The sequence below is a fragment of the Triticum aestivum genome, chromosome 3B (assembly GCF_018294505.1).
Source record: "Triticum aestivum cultivar Chinese Spring chromosome 3B, IWGSC CS RefSeq v2.1, whole genome shotgun sequence".
In the NCBI taxonomy this organism is placed as follows: domain Eukaryota; kingdom Viridiplantae; phylum Streptophyta; class Magnoliopsida; order Poales; family Poaceae; genus Triticum; species Triticum aestivum.
The window spans coordinates 49,145,866-49,168,214 of NC_057801.1; the positions used below are offsets into that span (position 1 = coordinate 49,145,866).

Consider the following 22,349-nt stretch of genomic DNA (forward strand, 5'->3'; position numbering starts at 1 on the left):
AAAGAAAGGAAATGAAATAAAATTAAAATGAAAATGAAAACAAAATAATGAATTGTTCTAGGGAAGAATAAAACCCTTTAAGAAGATAATAAAAATCAAAAACAAAATAATGAAGTTTTCTAGGGAAGATTGAAACCCTTTAATAAGAAAGAAAATAAAAAAAACAAAAACAAAATCATGAAGTTTTCTAGGGAAGAATGAAACACTTTAAGAAGAAAGAAAATAAAAAACTAAAAAAAATACAAAATAATGAAGTTTTCTATGGAAGAATGAAACTCATTAAAAAAACAAAATACAAAAACAAAAACAATGAAGTTTTCTATGTAAGAATAGAACCCTTTAAGAAGAAAGAAAATATAAAAACAAAAACCAAAACAAACTAATGAAATTTTGGGAAAATGAAACCCTTTAAGAAGAAATAAAATTAAAAAAATAACTTGCACACAAGTATGCCTTGAAATTGCACTTTTCTAATATGATAAAAATAAGCATATGCAGTGCAACTTTTGCTTCTACTATAATTTACAGACATGGTGTATCATACCTGTGTGTATACTTACTTACAAACACACACAAAAAATATTTTTTCTAAGAAGAAACGAAGTATAGTGGCATTGGTACCGCCCTTTAAGAAGAAAGGAATTCAAAAATAAAATGATATAATTTGCACACAATTTACACATAAATTACACTTTTTAGCTATGTAAAAATAAACATGTTATAGTGAATTTTACATAAAAACGAAAATTTCAAACAAGGAACGAGTAAGTGGCATTGGTCGTATCGTCCTTGAAAGCATGAAATGGATTAAAAATTAAACATAATAAAACAAATAAATTTTTATAAGAGAGAATAAATTAGCGACATCGGAATTACTCTTAAGAGGAAAGAAAATAAAGATAAAAGTTGCACACAACTTTGCACTGAAATTGCACTTTTTATAATATGCAGCGAATACACATATAATAATGCAACTTTAGCAGTCTAGTACAATTTACACACACATTGTATTGTACTTTCATGCATATATACACATAATAATAGAAAAATGTATTTAATTAGCAAAAAAGATTGCACAAAACAATTAGCATTGGTATTACCCTCAAAGAATATAGAAAATGAAAAATACAAAAATTTCCACACAATTAGCTCAAAAAATGCACTTTTTATAATATGTAGAATAAATATATAAGAGTGAAGTTTCTGTACTCTGATGTAATTTGTACATGTAGTACTTGCAGGTATATATGTTCGCGCACTCAAAATCCAAAAATACACGTAAAGAAATAAAAAAACTCAACAGAAAAAATAAAAAATAAAAGCATACACGTGCAGAAAACAAAAGTAAACACATGAAAAAGAAAGCATACACACATCAAAATCCAGCCCAAGAAGAAAATCGACTGACCCAAAATTGGTGTCAATTGAATCTAAACAGCCGGATACCACCAGCAAAATTCGACAGAAAAAAGAAAAGCTACACAAATCTTAAAGCACAATCCAAGGGTTAGAAAATGACCTTAAAACTAAAATTCAGTTCACTGAAATCTAGCTAAAGTGGATGTAAAATCGACGGCCGAGCGCCAACCATCCAACTACCTTCATTTTCCTTCTCCTCCTTTTCTCTTCGCCCAACGCACAGCCGCTGCCGCCCCGATTCGCTTGTAGCATGCCGCCGCCGCTCGCGCCAGATCTAGCCGCCCGCCACCCCCGCCGCCGCTCCGCCTCGAATCGCCGATGCACCATCGCTGCTTCGCCGCCCCGATTCGCCACCCCCGACGCCGCCGTCCTAAATCGCACCGCACCAACGCTGTCGCCACTGATGCCACCCCGACTCGCCCGCCGCCCAGCCTTCACCACCTCGTCGCCGCGATTCGCCGAAGAAGCTCCTGAAGAGCAAGATGGGGTTCTTAGACGTGCGGGCGAAGCCGGCCGACAACTTAAAATAGAGCGCAAAAAATCATTTGTTCTGGACAAAATTAGCCAAATATTGCAATAAATTTTGAAATCAATTATACATTATACATGCACACCCAAAACAAAAGTGACAACCAGAAGGCAAGAAATCAAACATGCATACCTGTCTTTGGATGTAATGAAGGGGTACTTCCATGGGAAACCATGGCTTTTACTAAGATAGATTCGATTACACAAGAAAGCTGTGCTGAACCACCACAAGTGGCAGGTAGCTAGGGTTTAACCAAATACAAGAAGAGATGCCCACTTCTGCCCCAAAACCATGGCTTTTAGAGCAACTCCAACGGGCGAACCAAATGAACGCGCGCTTTGTCCGCTTTTCTTCCGTTTGGGTCGGCAAGGCAGATGTGCACGTCCACTTTTCCATATGTGCCGGCTTGACCGCCCAATGAAAGGCGGACCAAAATTGTGCGTGAATAAAAAACAAAAATAAATACACGTGACACAGAAAACAAACCTAGAAACTTTAATTAACAATAACTGGCCGGTCAACCGCCAGCCATAATCCACTTAAACTTAATTAAACATTTATAAAAACATTAAAGAAAAGTTGACGCCCACTCGCAGCCCTAGACATCAGCCTTGCCCTTGCCCTTGCCGTCGTCATCGCCACCGGTGAGGTCGATGAAGACGGGAGGCGGGCCAACCCTACCGAAGGCAGCTTGATAGGCCGCCAGGGTTGCCTCCTCCGGCGTCTGTTGTGGCTGAGGCAATGCGGTGATGTGGGCGTGCTCCTCCTCCTCCTCCCGCTCCCTCTGCATGAGCTGCTCGGCATCTGTGCGCTCCTCTGCCAGCTGGCGCTGCCGCCAATGCTGGAGGTACATGGCCTCCTGCGCTTGTGTGGCACCAAACCAAATGGGGGGGGGGGGGGGGGGGCGTTGACGAACTCCTACACCTGGCCGGTCCAGACGTACCTCTCGGCCGGCTCAGGCGCAGGCGGTGGCGGAGACGGCGGCGGCACCACGCAGTCGCCTCCGTCATCTCTGCCTTGTACGCAGCCTCCTCAGCTGCTGCCGCTTCGGCTTTCCGCCATTCCAACTCGATGGAATCAGTGAAGGCCTCTGCCAGCGCCTCCTGGTAGGCTACCTCGGTTTCCTCCTACTCTGGCTTGACGACGGGGGAGGCAGGGGTTGGCGTGGTGGCACTGCACGCCCAGCCGCCGTTGCTCCTCGTGTTCGAGGGTAAACTAGGCCTCCAAGTTAGGAGAGTATGTGGCGTACTCGGGCATGCCCCGTTGCGCCGGCGTGAGCTGCGCCCGGTGCCTGCGCACCTCCTCATCGTGCGCACGCTGTGTCCGTGGCACCGCCGGCACCAGGATCCGATCCGGAACAAGGTGTCGGTGGTGTGGCAGCGTGACATCCGGGTAGGGCAGCGGCTGCCTGAACTCCCAGTGCTACCGAGCTTGGTGCACCGGGATGTGCAGGCGCTGCCGACCTGAGCGGTCACGTGCCGGCAGCGAAGGAGGAGGGGGAGGAGGAACACGAGAAGATGAGGCGTTGGGGGTGCCTTTGCCCTTGCCCTTGATGCTGCCGAAGAGCCCTATTGCTAGGTTTGGCTTGTCGCCGGCGAGGAAGCACGAAGGGGTAGTGGGGGGGGAGGAGGGGGCAGATGTGGAAGGGAGTGGATGAGGCTGCCCCCCGCACGCGTGGGGTTATAAAAAAGACGCTTTCACTGGCTGACTAGTGGGTCCGGTGTCGGTGGTCGTGATAAATTAAACGGCGGGCGGTAGTTTGGCGACCGCCAAGTGGGGCCGTGGTGGACTCGAGGGGACGCGCGGCGCGTCCACGCCGACGCATTTGTGGTCCAAATTTGGGCCCGAAATGGGTCACCGGGGATGTGAAGCGGACACGTTTTGGGCTTGGACCGGCGCGTTGGGACTCCGTTTTTGTCCGTGCCAACCCAAACAAACGCAGGCGGACGATTTGGCTCGCCCCATTGAAGTTGCTCTTATAACCTCATAAAAATGAAGGTATAAGTAAAACTAAAGTGTAGCAAAGCTGTTGTCGAAAAGTTAACAGCGAATGCTTAGAAAACCGGTAGATGTCGGATGCGGGATCACAAATCGCAGTAACACCGTCCAGTGGCGCGAAACAGTAGGCTCTAGTTAGCGTTATAAGAAAACGAGCTACTAAGAGCATGTACAATGATGATATCTTAAGAGTGACACGTAGGATAAATGATGAGGTGGAGGAGAGTGAACTCGTAATAAAAGGTTTGTCTTCTTTTATTTAAGAGAAGACAAGAGATGATATCTTAGCACAATATGTCTTACCACGTTTTTAGGAATAACTAGTTAATGAAGATAAGATTAAGAAATGACACATTGTAGAATTTTTTTATCATCTTTAAATTACATGCAAGATTTAAGATAAGACTATCTTATCAACCATTGCACATGCCCTAAGCTTACTATGTCGAAAAAAGAGAAAAAAGAGGTAGTGCTTCCACTCTTAAGAGCTAATTATTGATATCTTCAGGGTTCAGGTTCGGGTGCTGAGAAAGCTCGGCACTTGGCGCTGGCGGCTTGCTACTCAAGTCTGTAGTGACATCCACCTCCTCATAAAGTAGGCATTGCATGATCTAGAATTAAAGCGTTGGTTGATTGGATAGAACCTTAAAGATTATACACAGAGATATTTCGACAAAGTAACACAGAGATAATATTGTTTTTATTTGATATAGCAAAATGCTCATGACAATAATGGTTACTTCTTTACAAGCAGCTGATGCATGTGCTAATTTCATCGTGATTGATTTTATTTTGCTTCTACTAGTTTGTTGTAATTAATACTCCATTCGTTCCTAAATACTTGTCTTTTTAGGCATTTCAACAAGTGACTATATACGGAGCAAAATGAGTGAATCTACATTCTAAAATATGTCTACATACATCCGTATGTAGTAGTCATTTGAAATGTCTAGAAAGACAAATATTTAAGAACGGAGGGAGTACTATGTAATATGCTCCTGGTCATGGAGTATTAATCAGAGTTCGTCATGGACAGACTCAGGGTTGGGCGAGGTCTTGATCGGGTAGGAAGCGTCCATGGCGATCCCGCAGAGGCCCTTCTTATCCTTGACGTCGCGCTCCATGCGGATGTACCCCCGGCGCAGTACCGACGCGTCGGGCCATGGACGCCAAGGCGGTTCGGGTCCTCCTCCTCCTCTTCCTTCTCCCGATCCTCGTCGCACTCTTCCGGCACTCCGGCCCTGCTCGGCGTCAAGGCCGAGCCCGCGGCGGAGTCGCCTCTCGGCTGGCGCACTCGCAGCGCCGGCATCGTCATCAACGAGGGCGGCCGGCGCGCCTCCTCCTCGTCGGCTCCTCCGCGCTTCGTCAAACCAGTGGCTTCTTCATGTATTTTTGAAGGCAATGTCCCAGACGACACCCATTTCAGCAATCACCGATGGGGACGGTGCAATGGCTAAAGCACATGAATACCACAAACAACATGCCTGACATTTATACATGTGCGCTTAAGCACACATACGAATATATCTGTCTAAATCATGAGAAAACCAAACAGTTAAATAAGAAAAATTTCTTGACAACATATCGCTATGTACCACTGACAGATGATATCTCACATAGGTACCCAATTGAACATATAAAGCCTCCTAGAGTGGTAGTCACGACGAAGCTAGCCACGTCGCCTTTAAATCGCTCGTGCCAACGCCTGTTATTTTCATGCCCCGCCGAGGGCATTTTCGTCATTTTGCATCCGGGCGTATAAAAGGGAGCCGCTCCCGTGGAGAAGACCTAGCCGCTGCTCCTCCCGCACTCGCGCCGCCCTCCTGCCTCGCCTCCCTCTCCCCCTCGACCCGCGACCTAGCCCCCGCGACCCTCGTCCCGCCGCCGCCGCCCTCCTGCCTCCTGCCTCCAAGCCCTAAGCCCCTGCCGGATCCGCCCCTCCCCAATTCTTCGCGGTCAAGAAGCGGAGGCCCTCATCGCAGCATGGGAGCCCCGGGGCCGCCAAGGGGTCCCTGGTCCGGTCCCCTCCCGCCGTGGCGGCGGTGGCGGGGTCGTCGTCGGCCCTGGCCGGCTCCCCCTCAGGCGCCCGGAGCGAGCTGCACGCGGAGCCCCACGGCCTCCGCCTCGAGGCGGACGACGCGGGAAGCGAGTGCGATGGAGGTGATCTTGCGCACCTCCATCGTCCACCAGCTGCTCGAGATGGAGTCCGTGGCCGGCGAGAAGACCAGCAGCGTGGCGGACAGGCCCGTCGTAAGCCATGTATGAGCAGGGTGTTGGCCGCTCGTCCTCTGTCCCGAGTTTAGGTTGCCCGTATGAGAAAAGAGAGAAGGGGATTAATCTTCCTCTGCCAGGTAAATCTTGTCATCCTTCCTATCAGAGTTCTCTGATAATCTTATTTTGATTTCTTGATTTATATTTTTTCTAAACACATAATGTGCAGATCTGAGAAAAAAGAGAAAAGGATGAATCTTGAGGAAGAGCTTGGTGAAGAACAAGGTGATCTCCTAACACAGTGACATTCTCTGCCTGACATTCTCTGCCTCTCTCTCTCTCTGTCTGTCTTCAGGTCTTACATATGTTTTCTTCTTTAAACAATGTTCATTTAACTTCTGGATTGGTGCAGGTTCGAGGATGTAAATCTATCTGATATGTTGTTGATGGGGATTAAGATTATTGTATTGACATATCTGAAAGTATTCTACTGACATATCTGAGAATTTTAATGATCTACCAGCAACTAGGTAGATGTACTCACCTCAAACTATTATTTTTGTGTGCTTCTCATTTAATTGCATGTTAATTTACTCATAAGCCTCTTGCTGCAGCTACAGGTTTCTTTGTAAAAACTATTGATTATTCTGAAATCTTATTATTAGGTGTTAAGCTTCAGGCTGGGTGCATGTTTCTTTTTGTCGGAAACAAAACAGGTAATGCTACAGCCTTAGAAACGTATTGTCCATCCAAATGTCTGGAATTGGTGTGCATATGTTGCTTCTGTTTGCACACATTGTTAGTTTTTTGTCTCTTTGATATGAATTACAGACAGAGAATTTTTTCATGGTCTGAAATATTAGCGATGCTTACTATTTAGGATGTCCAGATGCCAGCATGTCTCCCCTCCTTTGTTTTAGAGATGAGCTTGGCTTCTTTATAAATTACTTGGGTTTTTCATTTCTCTCAGTGTCCGCTTCCTTCGTTGGTTGTCCCTTGTTTGTACACTATTGTAGTTAAGAGACGCCACCCAATTTGCTAATATAATTCTTCAGTTCTCTCTCACAGTGATTCCTACAAAATTATCATGCACACAGTTCCCAGTTTAAGTAGAATATAACCACCTGCTTATTCAAATGCAGATTCTTTTATAACTGAGGTTATATTTAACTGCATGCACTTACTTTAGCTTAGGGGACAGGGGTTCATCTGTCCGGTAGCACATCATTGGAGAAAAATGACATGATCAAAAGGAAATAGATTTCAGGTACATACTCTGTACTGTCTGAAACATATGAGCAAGGTTGTCGCAGTGATGTTCTATATCACAATCTTTTCAAGAAACCGGATTCATAGTTTTCCCATGTAATGTGACTACATGTTCTACTTTCTTATTGCAAACATGCTAATATCTTTGTTCTTATATTATTAAAAAATTGCTCAATTCTTTTCGTTGAATATAGACCCAACTCTTCCTTCGGGAACATGTATAATTAGTACTGCTTGCGTCTGACATTTTTTGTACAGATGGCTAGCAGGTTTGACACAAATCCATATAATTCTGCTTCTCTTCTCTATGCCTGAAGCATGCTCTCCTTTTGTTACAGTGCAGGCTCGTGCACCTGTTTTCCTTTTCCCCTTCGATGGGGTCGTTCAGTTGAGGTGAAGCAAGCAAGCACCTCCCCGTGCCTTGCATGTAAGAAATCACCTCCTTATGTTGCTTTGCCTGACTGTTTTTCTTTTAAACCTTTCTTCCGTATTTGCACTACTGGATGACCATTATATATCTACCAAAAAGGGAAACACAAATATACTTAGACATGTAATACTTCAAGTTTCACCTAATATGCACGTGGTTTCAGTTTTCCAAAATATATACCATTGAGAAACTAACTGGATGCAGTGCGGATTCTAGGATATTAACATTTGCAGCCATATCTTGGTTTCAGTGGTAAAGATTTTTGCCAATCCCACAGAGATAATTGAATTCGACAAGCAAATAAATTAAGTTTAAACTGTTTCCTTTGACGAAATTCTAATGTTTTTTCAAACAAACTATGATGAACTTAAAATCCATAATATGAAGTTGTGCCTGCTACAGCAGTACAGTTGATGCTTAGGGACTAATTCCTTATATTTCCTGATGTATTGGTTGAGACCAAGGAGAGAGCGAGCCATTGCAGAGGAGAGGGGATACGAGGGTGGGCAGAGGTCAGGCATTGCTAACAGATTTGCGGCGGAGTGGGAAGCCGGCGCCTCATCACTGGCTCATGTTTGGCATCGGCAAAGAGAAAGCTGCCGAGGATGTGTTGCTCTATGCACGGCTGTCGGTACATCCTTGCTATGATGTGTATGGTTTCTCTATTTTCCTCCTATTGCTCTGTTCCCAATTTTACAAACTGCTAAGTTGGTGGTTGATTTCGTTTCTTTCAGATTTTTCAGTGGCTTTCTCCATTAGAATGTTTCTCGTCAACGACCATATCAACCTGTCTGGTGTTCGCACATGTCATTTTGGTTGAGGTGTGTGCAAGATCATCCCTCTCTAAACTATAAATTTTCTGTATATTTTGGTAGATCTGATTTATCGACGGCGAAGGCAGGCTGACTGTACTACAAGGTGGGGTGCCATTGTTATTTTGGTTTTGGCTCATGAAGTTCAAATCACTTTTCCTATGAAAGAAAATCAATCTGTGTATGCATGATACTTGTTAATACTTTAACTGCAGTTTAGGATACAAATGTGATCACATTAATCATTTGTTAAACAGTTTACTGCCATTCCGCCTCTTCCTCGTGATGGTATAGGAGTACACACTAATTCGATAAATAAGAGGCGAAGTTGCCAACGCCTGAGATAGTGGTTCCTACCTCTGGCCTTCGCACCTTTAGTTCCGCAAGTAGTTCAGCAACTCAAATGGTAAGAACTTCAGGGTTCTTTTTTCTATTTCTTTCTTTTCTCTTGGGACTGTATATTCTCTGTTTGTATATATTTCCTTTGATTGAAATAAAGGACTCTGTGGCTTTTGCTCCACATAAGGTAGTCAAAATAAAGTAGTCCCTCTGATCCATATTAGTTCCGCAAGTATATGTGGTAGTTTCTGTTAGTTTCTCATGCTTTTCTACAAAGTGATAGGTTAATAATGTCATCAACAATTTTTTCCTTAACTGATCAATATCTTAGAAGTTGTCACTCATTAGTTTTCTTTTCCTTATTTAGTAATGAATTGTTGTGATGCATTTTTTACTTTAATCCTTGCTACTTCTAAAGCAGCCTTCTTGTGCAGATCATTTTGTATAGATGTATAACGGCATGCCCGTGATTGCTCTGTAAAAACCCGGCCTAGGATATATGAATACTTCCATATAAACATATGCCTCTTCTATTTTGTAGCTTCTCATTGTAAGGAACGATATATATCATATTTCATTATGTTATTTCGGTAAATAAATTTCCTTTCTGATTCTTTTTTGTTAAGTATCCAAGTAAGAGTCTGATTAGTGGCGGTGATTTCAGAGCTCGAGGCAGAGATGGCGGAGCTCGGGCGAGCTCGAGACTATGGATCCAGGGCTTGAGTGCTCACGGGATGGAGGCAGGGAAGGGCGCCCTACGGGAAGTGATTTATGTGCTCCTTGATCTGGCTTTTTATAACTGATGACATCTTACATTGTTGTCTTTTACCGATTAACTGGTTAACTCTTTTCCTAAATGGTCTTAGATTTCTGCTTTCTATTTGCGCCAGTTTCTTTTTACAAGAGATGAGATCTTACACAATATATTTTTGCCTTGGTTGATCTAATTAAGATTTTCCTTCAGCGCGTGCATATGATGTGAATATAAAGCTATTTGGAAGAACATATCCATGGGCGAAAAAATATTATCATGTATTTTGTCTGTCATTTTGCTTGTGTTGATGTAATTTATTGAGCTTTTTCACACGTCATGATATTATGCCTTAATTTCTACTAGGCTGCTTTTACATTTAAAATTCATTGTACAAACATTATTTACCTAATTTATGGAAACAATAAATTTGTAGCTTAGGTCAACTAGGAGATGATGTAAACCAAGTCACTCACCAGTTTAAGATGGTATGTTCTGAACTTTCATTGCTTTATGAATGGACAAACGATGTTAGATATGCATGCTACTACAGTTTAGCCATTTTTCAGTTTTCTACATGAGCCACAGTGCCGAAGCCTTTGGACAGGCACTTTGTGGTAGAATGTGTCAAACATAGGTCTGTTTGCTAGAATATGTGTTGTGCCGATGCTGCAACTAGCATACGCAAAATCACTTTGCTATATATTTTTCATAATGCTACATTCCATCAATTAACTGACTTCTTATTGTTTTGAATCTACTTACATAGGTGTTTACAGATTTACTTTGTTCCAGCGCCTACTTTGGATCATAGGAAACTAAAAAAGAGAGGGCGCCGCCACCACCGTCATCAGGCTGGTCCACATCCACGCGCTGCTCGGCGTCACTAGGTCACCGGCACAACTCCTCACACCTAGGTCGTTCAACATTTTCTTCCGCTTTTGGTGCGTCACATTTAGAGTCTTTCTTTCTCATTTTACCGTGTTTGCATGGTAAGATGTTTGGTCGGATTTGAAGGTTTGTAACCTTGGCTCCAAAGCTTCAAGCTCTTATAGAAATTAGAACCGATGACCTTTTAAAATGAGTCCTGCATAATAGTGTTGTTCAGTGGGATGCAGAATTTTTGTTCGTCTGATCGGCTATCCTTGATGCTGATTAAAGTACTGATTTCATCATCATATGACTACAATAAATAAGTTGTGTGTATAAATATTACTAACTGCTGATATTTTGCATCAGTGATTTCAATTCGGTTGGCCCTCTTTAAGATTTCTTGGGAATGTGAGACTTACAAATTTCAACCCTGTGCAATGTGCTTCTCGGGTGTGGATTTGTGTCTGACTAATTAATGGTTCTGTTAATACTGATATGTCTTTGAAAATTATATGCGTATTGCATCGCTTGTACTTATAGTAAGTAGAAATTTTTCTCATATGTTTCAATATGTGCCCGAATAATATTAATGTACACTCTTTTAATACATGGCTTATTCTTGGCCTTTGCGCCATTGGCGCAACTGGTCATCTAGTTTAACATAATTAAGCATGAGACAGAGCATACCTTTTATCTTTGAGGTACTCCCGGAGTGAGAAGATGAGTCTGTGTTCATCATTCAGAAAAGGAGGCAACTCCCAGCCCCGAAATCCTTGGTATATATCTGACAGAATCTTGAATGTACTGGGATTCTGAGACACCGTTACAAAAGCCTTGCAATCAAATTGGCTTTTGATCTTAGTATAAACTTGGTGGGCGAGAGTTGTCTTGCCCATACCACCAGATCCAACAACGGCCGCCACTCTAAGGCGATTTGCACCCTCCTGCCCCCGACTGAGCAACTTGATGAGCTTCTCCCTCGGGCCATCTATGCCTACGAGGTTGTTGGCGTCTAGATAGAGTGCCTCCATTCGAGAGTCAATAGCCACCATGCCCCCATGAGAAGGGGTGCACTCATCAATCTTATACCTATGGTGGCAGCTGCTTACTTCTAGCGCCCGAGCCTTGAGCTCCTCGATGCGGCTGGCGATCTTGTGGCGCGTCTTGATCTTTCTGAGCCCGCGCTTAAGCCAGGCCTTGCTGCCATGGTCGCCGCCGTTGAGGTCATGGGTGAAGATGTCGACGCAGTCCTCCATGTCGTAGGAGAGCTCACGCACCTTGTCACGCCAGTCCCTCTGCTGCTCGTCGAGCGCCGCCACCCGAGAGAGCTTCACAAGGAGGGCGTTCATGGTGCTCATCTCGTTCTGCAACGAGACGATCTGCTTGTGCACGCCGCTGGACAGCTTGTACTTGCTCGCCAGCAACTCGGCGAACTTGGGCAGCAGCGCCCTCATGGCTCCCGTCACCGCGGTCGCCACCACCCCCTCCATCTTCCTCCCCTCAATCACAGTAAGAATAGTAGAAATGCAAGAAACACGAGAGCGGAGTAGTGGGCGACCGTGAGGTCCTAGGATGAAGAAGCAGCTTGCAGTGGTGGAGTTGTTATATGGTCACTAGTGGTCATTGCAAGTTCGCACCCACCGCAGCTTGGTAAATAGAGTTCACATTGCAATAGTGATGCTTGTGTGTGTGTTGGTACGTCTGGTCCACCACCAAGCTAGCGCGTGGGACGTGGTAGACTGCATTATTGCATTTTGCCGTTCACTGCTACGGTGGCCGACTATGCCGTGTCGTTTGGTGCAGGAATGCAGGATAAAACCATGCATATATATGACGGGAGCGATGAGAACGACGAGTCTTGTGAGTTGTCAGACTATATATAGTGCAACTTCAGTCCGGTCACGCCTGTGTCCTGTTTAGGCCCCATTTCATTTGACGGAAGGGGTTTTAGGGGAGCTCCTATCGGGCCACCGAGAGCTCTATATCTAGCTTGTCCACTGGCTCGATCGTATACCTTTTTGGTGATGCTTAGTCCGTCTTCGCAGTCGTTGACTACTGAGCGGAGCGAGTTAGCTTGCTACATAGTTCTTCCCTGCTTTCCATAAGTTTATGCTCAACGCTGGCATCAAATAACAATTATTTAGGTCTAAAACTAATCCCGTTGGCAGATGTAGAGGTAGCGTGCCGACCGCAATCACATCGACTTTGGAACCATTTCCCATGCGCATCGTCACCTCGTCCTTAGCCAATCTTCGCTTAATCCGTAGTCCCTGTTTCGAGTTGCAAATATTAGCAACAGAACCAGTATCAAATACCCAGGTGCTACTGCGAGCATTAGTAAGGTACACATCAATAATATGTATATCACATATACCTTTGTTCACTTTGCCATCCTCCTTATCCGCCAAATACTTGGGGCAGTTTCGCTTTTAGTGTCCAGTCTGCTTGCAGTAGAAGCACTCAATTTCAGGCTTAGGTCCAGACTTGGGTTTCTTCTCTTGAGCAGCAACTTGTTTGCTGTTCTTTTTGAAGTTCCCCTTCTTCTTCCCTTTGCCCTTCTTCTTGAAACTGGTGGTCTTGTTAACCATCAACACTTGATACTCCTTCTTGATTTCTACCTCCGCGGCTTTTAGCATTGCGAAGAGCTCGGGAATAGTCTTGTTCATCCCTTGCATATTATAGTTCATCACGAAGCTCTTGTAGCTTGGTGGCAGTGATTGAAGAATTCTGTCAATGACACTATCATCAGGAAGATTAACTCCCAGTTGAATCAAGTGATTATTATACCCAGACATTTTGAGTATGTGTTCACTGACAGAACTATTCTCCTCCATCTTGCAGCTGTAGAACTTATTGGAGACTTCATATCTCTCAATCCGGGCATTTGCTTGAAATATTAACTTCAACTCCTGGAACATCTCATATGCTCCATGACGTTCAAAACGTCGTTGAAGACCCGGTTCTAAGCCGTAAAGCATGGCACACTGAACTATCGAGTAGTCATTAGCTTTGCTCTGCCAAACGTTCTTAACGTCGTCAGTTGCATCAGCAGCAGGCCTGACACCCAGCGGTGCTTTCAGGACGTAACTTTTCTGTGCAGCAATGAGGATAATCCTCAGGTTACGGACCCAGTCCGTGTAATTGCTACCATCATCTTTCAACTTTGCTTTCTCAAGGAACGCATTAAAATTCAACGGAACAACAGCACGAGCCATCTATCTACAAACAAACATAGACAAGCAAAATACTATTAGGTACTAAGTTCATGATAAATTAAGTTCAATTAATCATATTACTTAAGAACTCCCACTTAGACAGACATCTCTCTAGTCATCTAAGTGATCACGCGATCCAAATCAACTAAACCATGTCCGATCATCACGTGAGATGGAGTAGTTTCAATGGTGAACATCACTATGTTGATCATATCTACTATATGATTCATGTTCGACCTTTCGGTCTCCGTGTTCCGAGGCCATATCTGTATATGCTAGGCTCGTCAAGTATGACCTGAGTATTCCGCGTGTGCAACTGTTTTGCACCCGTTATATTTGAACGTAGAGCCTATCACACCCGATCATCACGTGGTGTCTCAGCACGAAGAACTTTCGCAACGGTGCATACTCAGGGAGAAAACTTCTTGATCATTAGTGAGAGATCATCTTAAAATGCTACCGTCAATCAAAGCAAGATAAGATGCATAAAGGATAAACATCACATGCAATCAATATAAGTGATATGATATGGCCATCATCATCTTGTGCTTGTGATCTCCATCTTCGAAGCACCATCGTGATCACCATCGTCACCGGCGCGACACCTTGATCTCCATCGTAGCATCATTGTCGTTACGCCATCTATTGCTTCTACGACTATCGCTACCGCTTAGTGATAAAGTAAAGCAATTACAGGGCGTTTGCATTTCATACAATAAAGCGACAACCATATGGCTTCTGCCAGTTGCCGATAACTTTGGTTACAAAACATGATCATCTCATACAATAAAATATAGCATCACGTCTTGACCATATCACATCACAACATGCCCTGCAAAAACAAGTTAGACGTCCTCTACTTTGTTGTTGCAAATTTTACGTGGCTGCTACGGGCTTTAGCAAGAACCTTTCTTACCTACGCATCAAAACCACAACGATAGTTCGTCAAGTTGGTGTTGTTTCAACCTTCGCAAGGACCGGGCGTAGCCACACTCGATTCAGCTAAAGTGAGAGAGACAGACACCCGCCAGCCACCTTTAAGCACGAGTGCTCGTAACGGTGAAACCAGTCTCGCGTAAGCGTACGCGTAATGTCGGTCCGGGCCGCTTCATCTCACAATACCGCCGAACCAAAGTATGACATGCTGGTAAGCAGTATGACTTGTATCGCCCACAACTCACTTGTGTTCTACTCGTGCATATAACATCAACGCATAAAACCTAGGCTCGGATGCCACTGTAGGGGAACGCAGTAATTTCAAAAAAATTCCTACGCACACGCAAGATCATGGTGATGACATAGCAACGAGAGGGGAGAGTGTTCGTCCACGAACCCTCGTAGGCCGTAAGCGGAAGCGTTAGCACAACGCGGTTGACGTAGTCGTACGTCTTCACGATCCGACCGATCCAAGCACCGAACGTACGGCACCTCCGAGTTCAGCACACGTTCAGCTCGATGACGATCTCTGGGCTCCGATCCAGCAAAGCTCCGGAGATGAGTTCCGTCAGCACGACGGCGTGGTGACGATGATGATGTTCTACCGGCGCAGGGCTTCGCCTAAACTCCGCGATGATATGACCGAGGTGGAATATGGTGGAGGGGGGCACCGCACACGGCTAAGGAACGATCCGTAGATCAACTTCTGTGTCTATGGGGTGCCCCTGCCCCCGTATATAAAGGAGCCAGGGGGGAGGATGCGGCCGGCCAAGGAGGGCGCGCCAAGGGGGGAGTCCTACTCCCACCGGGAGTAGGACTCCCTTCTTTCCTAGTTGGAATAGGAGAAGGGGGGAAAGAGGAGGAAGAGGGGAAGGAAAGGGGGGCGCCGGCCCCTTCCCTTGTCCTATTCGGACTAGGAAGGGGAGGGGCGCGGGGCCCCTCCTGCCTCCTTCCCTCTTCTCCCTCGAGGCCCATGTAGGCCCAATAACCCCCCGGGGGGTTCCGGTAACCTCCCGGTACTCCGGTAAAATGCCGATTTCACCCGGAACGATTCCGATGTCCAAATATAGTCTTCCAATATATCAATCTTTATGTCTCGACCATTTCGAGACTCCTCGTCATGTCCGTGATCACATCCGGGACTCCGAACAAACTTCGGTACATCAAAACTTATAAACTCATAATAAAACTGTCATCGTAACGTTAAGCGTGCGGACCCTACGGGTTCGAGAACTATGTAGACATGACCTAGAACTATTCTCGGTCAATAACCAACAACGGGACCTGGATGCCCATATTGGTTCCTACATATTCTACGAAGATCTTTATCGGCCAAACCGCATAACAACATACATTGTTCCCTTTGTCATCGGTATGTTACTTGCGCGAGATTCGATCGTCGGTATCCAATACCTAGTTCAATCTCGTTACCGGCAAGTCTCTTTACTCGTTACGTAATGCATCATCTCGTAATCAACTCATTGATCACATTGCTTGCAAGGCTTATAGTGATGTGCATTACCGAGAGGGCCCAGAGATACCTCTCCGACTATCGGAGTGACAAAACCTAATCTCGAAATACGCCAACTCAACATGTACCTTCGGAGACACCTGTAGTACTCCTTTATGATCACCCAGTTAGGTTGTGACGTTTGGTAGTACCCAAAGTGTTCCTCCGGTAAACGGGAGTTGCATAATTCTCATAGTTACAGGAACATGTATAAGTCATGAAGAAAGCAATAGCAATATACTAAACGATCAAGTGCTTGGCTAACGGAATGGGTCATGTCAATCACATCATTCTCCTAATGATGTGATCCCATTAATCAAATGACAACACATGTCTATGGTCAGGAAACATAACCATCTTTGATTAATGAGCTAGTCAAGTAGAGGCATACTAGTGACTATATGTTTGTCTATGTATTCACACATGTATCATGTTTCCGGTTAATACAATTCTAGCATGAATAATAAACATTTATCATGATATGAGGAAATAAATAATAACTTTATTATTGCCTCTAGGGCATATTTCCTTCAGTCTCCCACTTGCACTAGAGTCAATAATCTAGATTACATAGTAATGATCCTAACGCCCATGGAGTCTTGGTGCTGATCATGTTTTGCTCGTGAGAGAGGCTTAGTCAACGGGTCTGCAACATTCAGATCCGTATGTATCTTGCAAATCTCTATGTCTCCCACTTGGACTTGGTCCCCAATGGAATTGAAGCGTCTCTTGATGTGCTTGGTCCTCTTGTGAAATCTGGATTCCTTTGCCAAGGCAATTGCACCAGTATTGTCACAAAAGATCTTCATTGGTCCCGATGCACTAGGTATGACACCTAGATCGGAAATGAACTCCTTCATCCAGACTCCTTCATTTGCTGCTTCAGAAGCAGCTATGTACTCCACTTCACATGTAGATCCCGCCATGATGCTTTGTTTAGAACTGCACCAACTTACAGCTCCACCGTTTAATAAAAACACGTATCCGGTTTGCGATTTAGAATCGTCCGGATCAGTGTCAAAGCTTGCATCGACATAACCATTTACGACTAGCTCTTTGTCACCTCCATATACGAGAAACATATCCTTAGTCCTTTTCAGGTATTTCAGGATGTTCTTGACCGTTGTCCAGTGATCCACTCCTGGATTACTTTGGTACCTTCCCGCCAGGCTTATTGCTAAGCATACGTCAGGTCTGGTACACAGCATTGCATACATGATAGAGCCTATGGCTGAAGCATAGGGAACATCTTTCATTTTCTCTCTATCTTCTGTTGTGGTCGGGCATTGAGTTTGACTCAACTTCACACCTTGAAGCACGGGCAAGAACCCTTTCTTTGCCTGATCCATTTTGAACTTTTTCAAAATTTTATCAAGGTATGTGCTTTGTGAAAGTCCTATTAAGCATCTTGATCTATCTCTATAGATCTTGATGCCCAATATGTAAGCAGCTTCACCGAGGTCTTTCATTGAAAAACTTTTATTCAAGTATACTTTTATGCTATCCATAAATTCTATATCATTTCCAATTAATAATATGTCATCTACATATAATATCAGAAATGCTACAGAGCTCCCACTCACTTTCTTGTAAATACAAGCTTCTTCAAAAGTCTGTATAAAACCATATGCTTCGATCACACTATCAAAACGTTGGCGATGAGGCAGTAGCTGCAAGATCGGAGGAGGAGGCCGTTAAGGGCTAGAGGAGGAGGCTGAAGCGAGCTCGTGCTGGTCGGTGGCAGCTGGATTTATCAGAAAGGCAGCACCTGGGCGCCTAACACGGCGTATCAAAGGCTGCTCATCTCAGGCCATCCAGGCCATCCTAGGAAGAGCAAAACTGCATTGTCGTTAGTATTCGTACATATGCTTGTTTAGAGATTTGGATCAAAATATAATTGCACCTGCCGCAACAACTGGACATGAATACACATATATGCATTTGTGTGTCTCATATATTTGTTCAGAGCAGAACTTCACACACACACACACACACACACACACACGCTCACACACACTGACACTGACAAGCACACTCATATATTATATCAACTTAGCAGGCAAGTCACAAGATTGAGAGGCCTGATATTGCATCATTTGGTAGTAAAGTGTCTACTGATTTGAACTTTAACAGGCAACAAACAATGCCCAAAAAGCTTAGTCAAAACTCAACACGAACACTGCCGCAGAAAAATATGCCTAAAAAGTCCAAAATATGAACATGGTCCTAAAACTTCCCAAAATACTATACTGGACACCAAATACTTTACTATCCAGGATATGAATTAAAATCTCATGGAGAGTATTAAATTGTTCCAAATATCATTCCAGAACCCAGAAAAGAGATTATTTATTTGATTTATTCAAATGCTTTGGTACTAAAGCTTCGCTGCACAAGATGCACCATGACAACTAAAGGTTCTGATGCATACAGTGTCATACCATTGATCAAGAAAATCTCTAATTGCGGCATTGTAAGCAAAGGTAGCTTGTACCAGGACAACTGAAGGTTCTGATGCAGCAATCGTGCTAGCTCCATCTTCGTCGTAAATGTCAGGGACACCACGGCTATCACATATATACACATGACACCCTTGTCCATCCTGAGAAAACAAGAGCAATGTTATAACTTCACTCATTTAATAGAAAATTCACATGAGTATGTGCTCATGTATATCTATCATGTATCAAAGTATTTCTTCTTTTCTTATCATAATCAAACAAAAGCATAAGAAGACACGAGTTATTATATTCAGAATTTTATTCAAGACACGAGTAATCAAAATACTACTGAGCGCACAGTCAGTATTAGGAAGTAAGCAAGTGTTGGTTACCTACTCTCATGGTAACTAAGAGTAGAGCAAAGCCTAATGGAATTTTGCCTGCACACCAACATGAGAAAAACACAGAAAATGTCATATATACAAATGGAAGCATAAGAAGTGGTTTTAGAAAATATATCAAGGTGCAAAGATAAATAAAACTACTTTCAATATGTATGGTAGATGCCAATGCAAGGGACACACAGATTTGAACCTAACTAGGTGGCAACAGAGTGAGGCCAATCATTATATCAGATTGTTAGCCAAAGAAAGAAGGGAAGTAAATTGTGATGGTTAAAGATACCTGAACTTCTTTCCTCTGTATCCACATGCAGTGCAGCAGCAGCCATCTCCATGTGGCAGAGATTTTTTTGCCATGTCTATTGCAGGAAACAAACCACCATGACTCCCCAGGGACCATATTTTATGATGATAGTGCATCTGAAACCTTCAGGCTTCACAAGGAGAGGGAAGAATCATTACATAGACCAACTGGGTGCATGCATAAGAACCAGCAAAGCATAGGAGATATGAACTAACCAAAACGGGTACGCTCTCAATGCACAGGGCTCAGCCAGTGTCTTATGCTCAATCTGGTTTGCAGGGATGTGCACCTTTGCTGGTTTGTTGGTAGCTTCAAGAAGTGCAAGTGGCTCGCCGGCTCAAATCGATCCATGAATCTTACAGAATCAAGACAGATTGGTAAATCTAATGACCTAACTTCCAAAAAAATTACTAACATCTATAAGTGGGATAGCGTATCAAAATAGGGTCATGCATGTGTTATACCTAACATATGCAAATATATTAGACTTGCATAGCTGGGAACTGGAAGACGTCATTAAGCTAAAACGGTAGCGAAGCCACTGAATCTGAAATACAATCAGTTCTAAAAGTTATGATTTTCTGTACTTTGTTCTATAGTCCTGTTATATATAATGATCTACTGATGGTCAAATGCAACTATGCTAGAAATTACTTTGCGTCTGACTGAAATTTATTTAACCTCCCTAAAGCATGAACCAGACCTGCTCTTAGGTACAAGCTTTGTTAATCGAGCAAGTGCATCTATACTCTTTTTGTGATTTCCTTCTGATGTCGGAAATATGGAGTTTATACCACCTCACTCCCAAACAACGGATACACAGCGGCAGGCAACATCATCTTGTGTTGTATTACTACCTTACTCTCACAGAAAGCACATACATCGTGCTCATAAAAATGTAAAGAGCCGGCGAAGCTTACATCGGCAATGGCAGAATAACCACGGAACGCTCATCTAAACCTTTAAATTCCCAAGCGTTTTCCTTTCTCTCATGAAGTTAAGCTTCAGTATCTTCACATGATATATACTCTAAAATACGCAAATACAAGGATCACATTATTAGCTAAAAGATAATGAAGGACAAAAGAAGAAAAAGGAGAAAGTGAAACAGGGCCTTCTGAGGTGAACAATGTATCCTAGAAATATCAGTACTAATTAAAAGGGCATTTACAATTATTTAGTGACCAAGGAATTATATAGGTGAGCACAGGTATGGCAACATTCTTTAGATGTTGCAATAATATTTTTGATGCCTAGTTTGTGAATAACAGAGCTGAACTAAAAAGGGAGACCCTCATCACAAAGAGTGCAATCCCTTTTGTTAACTGTCTCAACAAGAAGTCAAATATCCCAATAATATGTTAGTCTGGCAAAAAGAGGAGCCCCCCCTTCACACAGCAGGATAACTTAATCCAGTTATTGTGTGTCTTACCACTGGCTGCAGGGTGCAAAAACCAATATGAAATATAGACCAGCACTGGCTCAATCCTTGAATTTTGCATTCCTTGTTCAAACCTAAACTATTTGCAGCATGTCATTCTGAAAGAGGAAAAGGGATACGACTGTAAGAAGAAAGGCTGTCAATAAATAGTTATCAGTCTGCACTGCCAATTCACAACCTCACATATTTGTCACTCCACAGCAGAGAAGAGAGAGAGAGAGAGAGAGAGAGAGAGAGAGAGAGAGAGAGAGAGAGAGAGGCGGTGAACCTAGAGCGGTGGAGCGGGTAGCAGTCGTCCCATCCAAATCTAGCACCGGCCACGCCGTCGCCGACCGGCACGAGCTCTCACCAGCCTCCTCTTTCTCTTTCCTAGCGACTGCTCCTCCTCCACGGTGCTCACGGCAGAGGCAACATGGGCAGCAGCCACACTACGCGAGAGAGCGTCCTCCTAGGCCGCATCTGAGAGGAACCAGGACCACGTGGGTGGGGTGAGCCACGGCGGCGGTACCCACGCGCCTGTGCCGGAGCCCGCGGCTGCCCCGTCCTTGAGCATCACCCCACCCCCTCCGTGAGGGAGAGTTGCTCCTCCCTTGAAGAGAGAGCACCAGCCGGTGGCTCGAGGGGAGGTGCGACGGGGACGGGGGGCGGAGCGGCGGCCTGAGTTCGACGGTGGGGGAGAAGAAGACGTCGCGATGGCGGCGGTCGGGAGCGCCGCCAGGGAGGGGAGCGGGGTGGAGTTGGAGCACGGGAGATTGGGATGGTGCGCTTGAGGAGGAGGAGAAGATGCAGCGGCAGCGGCTCGCTCTGGATCTTCAAGCAAGGAGGCGGCGAGGCGGGAGGAGCCGGGTGCGGGGGAGGCGCGAGTGCGGGAGGGGGATGCGGCTAGGTCATCCCACGACAGCGGTCCCTTTTTATACCCCCAAACGCGAAATGACCAAAATACCCCGGTGGGGGCATGGATATTAAAATTCAGTTTTGCTGGAACTCATCTAGATGAGATTTAATTTGGTCTCATTCACCTTTTATAGCCATTGGATGTGATGCTATAAGATGCGTGTATGCTGACGTGGGTTGTATCTGTTCTTGTTTTCCAGGTGAATGAGACCAAATTACGTCTCATCTAGATGAGTTCTAGGTACTCCCATTAAAATTTGTTGCAATTGGAATTTTATCCGAGGGCCGAGGTTGATCAGGTAAATATCCAACGACCCACAGCGATTTGGATCGAGATCCGACGGCCTGTGTTGTGAGGAGATTCCGATCCGACGGCTGAAAATCCAAACGAACGGGAGAGCTCCATTTTGTTCCAGACTCTAACAATGGGATGTGGCGAAAGGTGTGTTTGCTTAGTGTCCCATGATAGCCCTTCTAAAAAGATGGTTGTCTATCATATTTTTGGTCTTTGTTTGGTTTCTTGAGAAAAAAATAATTGCAAGTGAGCATGAAGGATTCTTTGATAGAAAATTCACA

At 44.3% G+C, this 22,349-nt stretch overlaps 1 protein-coding gene and 1 long non-coding RNA gene across 11 annotated transcripts; one reads left to right on the top strand and one right to left on the bottom strand.

The window, feature by feature from the left end:
• The first annotated feature begins 5,755 nt into the window (after positions 1–5,755).
• On the top strand, positions 5,756–10,973 carry LOC123068494 (uncharacterized). Its single transcript, XM_044491079.1, has 8 exons — positions 5,756–6,297; positions 6,387–6,442; positions 6,570–6,687; positions 6,823–6,873; positions 7,770–7,853; positions 8,315–8,487; positions 8,591–8,677; positions 9,672–10,973. The coding sequence occupies exons 3-8, from the start codon at positions 6,669–6,671 to the stop codon at positions 9,789–9,791; spliced, it is 534 nt and encodes a 177-aa protein (XP_044347014.1). The 5' UTR covers positions 5,756–6,297; positions 6,387–6,442; positions 6,570–6,668; the 3' UTR covers positions 9,792–10,973.
• Positions 10,974–17,792: 6,819 nt separating this feature from the next.
• LOC123068495 (uncharacterized) lies at positions 17,793–21,757 on the bottom strand. 10 transcript variants are annotated; one of them, XR_006431790.1, is made up of 8 exons: positions 21,148–21,757; positions 20,871–20,977; positions 20,359–20,467; positions 19,903–19,985; positions 19,654–19,793; positions 19,418–19,568; positions 19,126–19,173; positions 17,798–18,894 (listed from the first exon to the last, which is right to left on the bottom strand). It is a non-coding gene; the product is annotated as an uncharacterized lncRNA (long non-coding RNA). The 10 variants fall into 10 exon arrangements; XR_006431791.1 differs by lacking the exon at positions 20,359–20,467; XR_006431787.1 differs by lacking the exon at positions 19,903–19,985.
• Positions 21,758–22,349: the final 592 nt, after the last annotated feature.

Coding starts and splice junctions, on each gene's coding strand:
- LOC123068494 (XM_044491079.1), top strand. Junction 7,854..8,314: donor CACCTCCCCGTGCCTTGCAT/GTAAGAAATCAC, acceptor GTATTGGTTGAG/ACCAAGGAGAGAGCGAGCCA. Junction 8,488..8,590: donor TGCTCTATGCACGGCTGTCG/GTACATCCTTGC, acceptor CGTTTCTTTCAG/ATTTTTCAGTGGCTTTCTCC.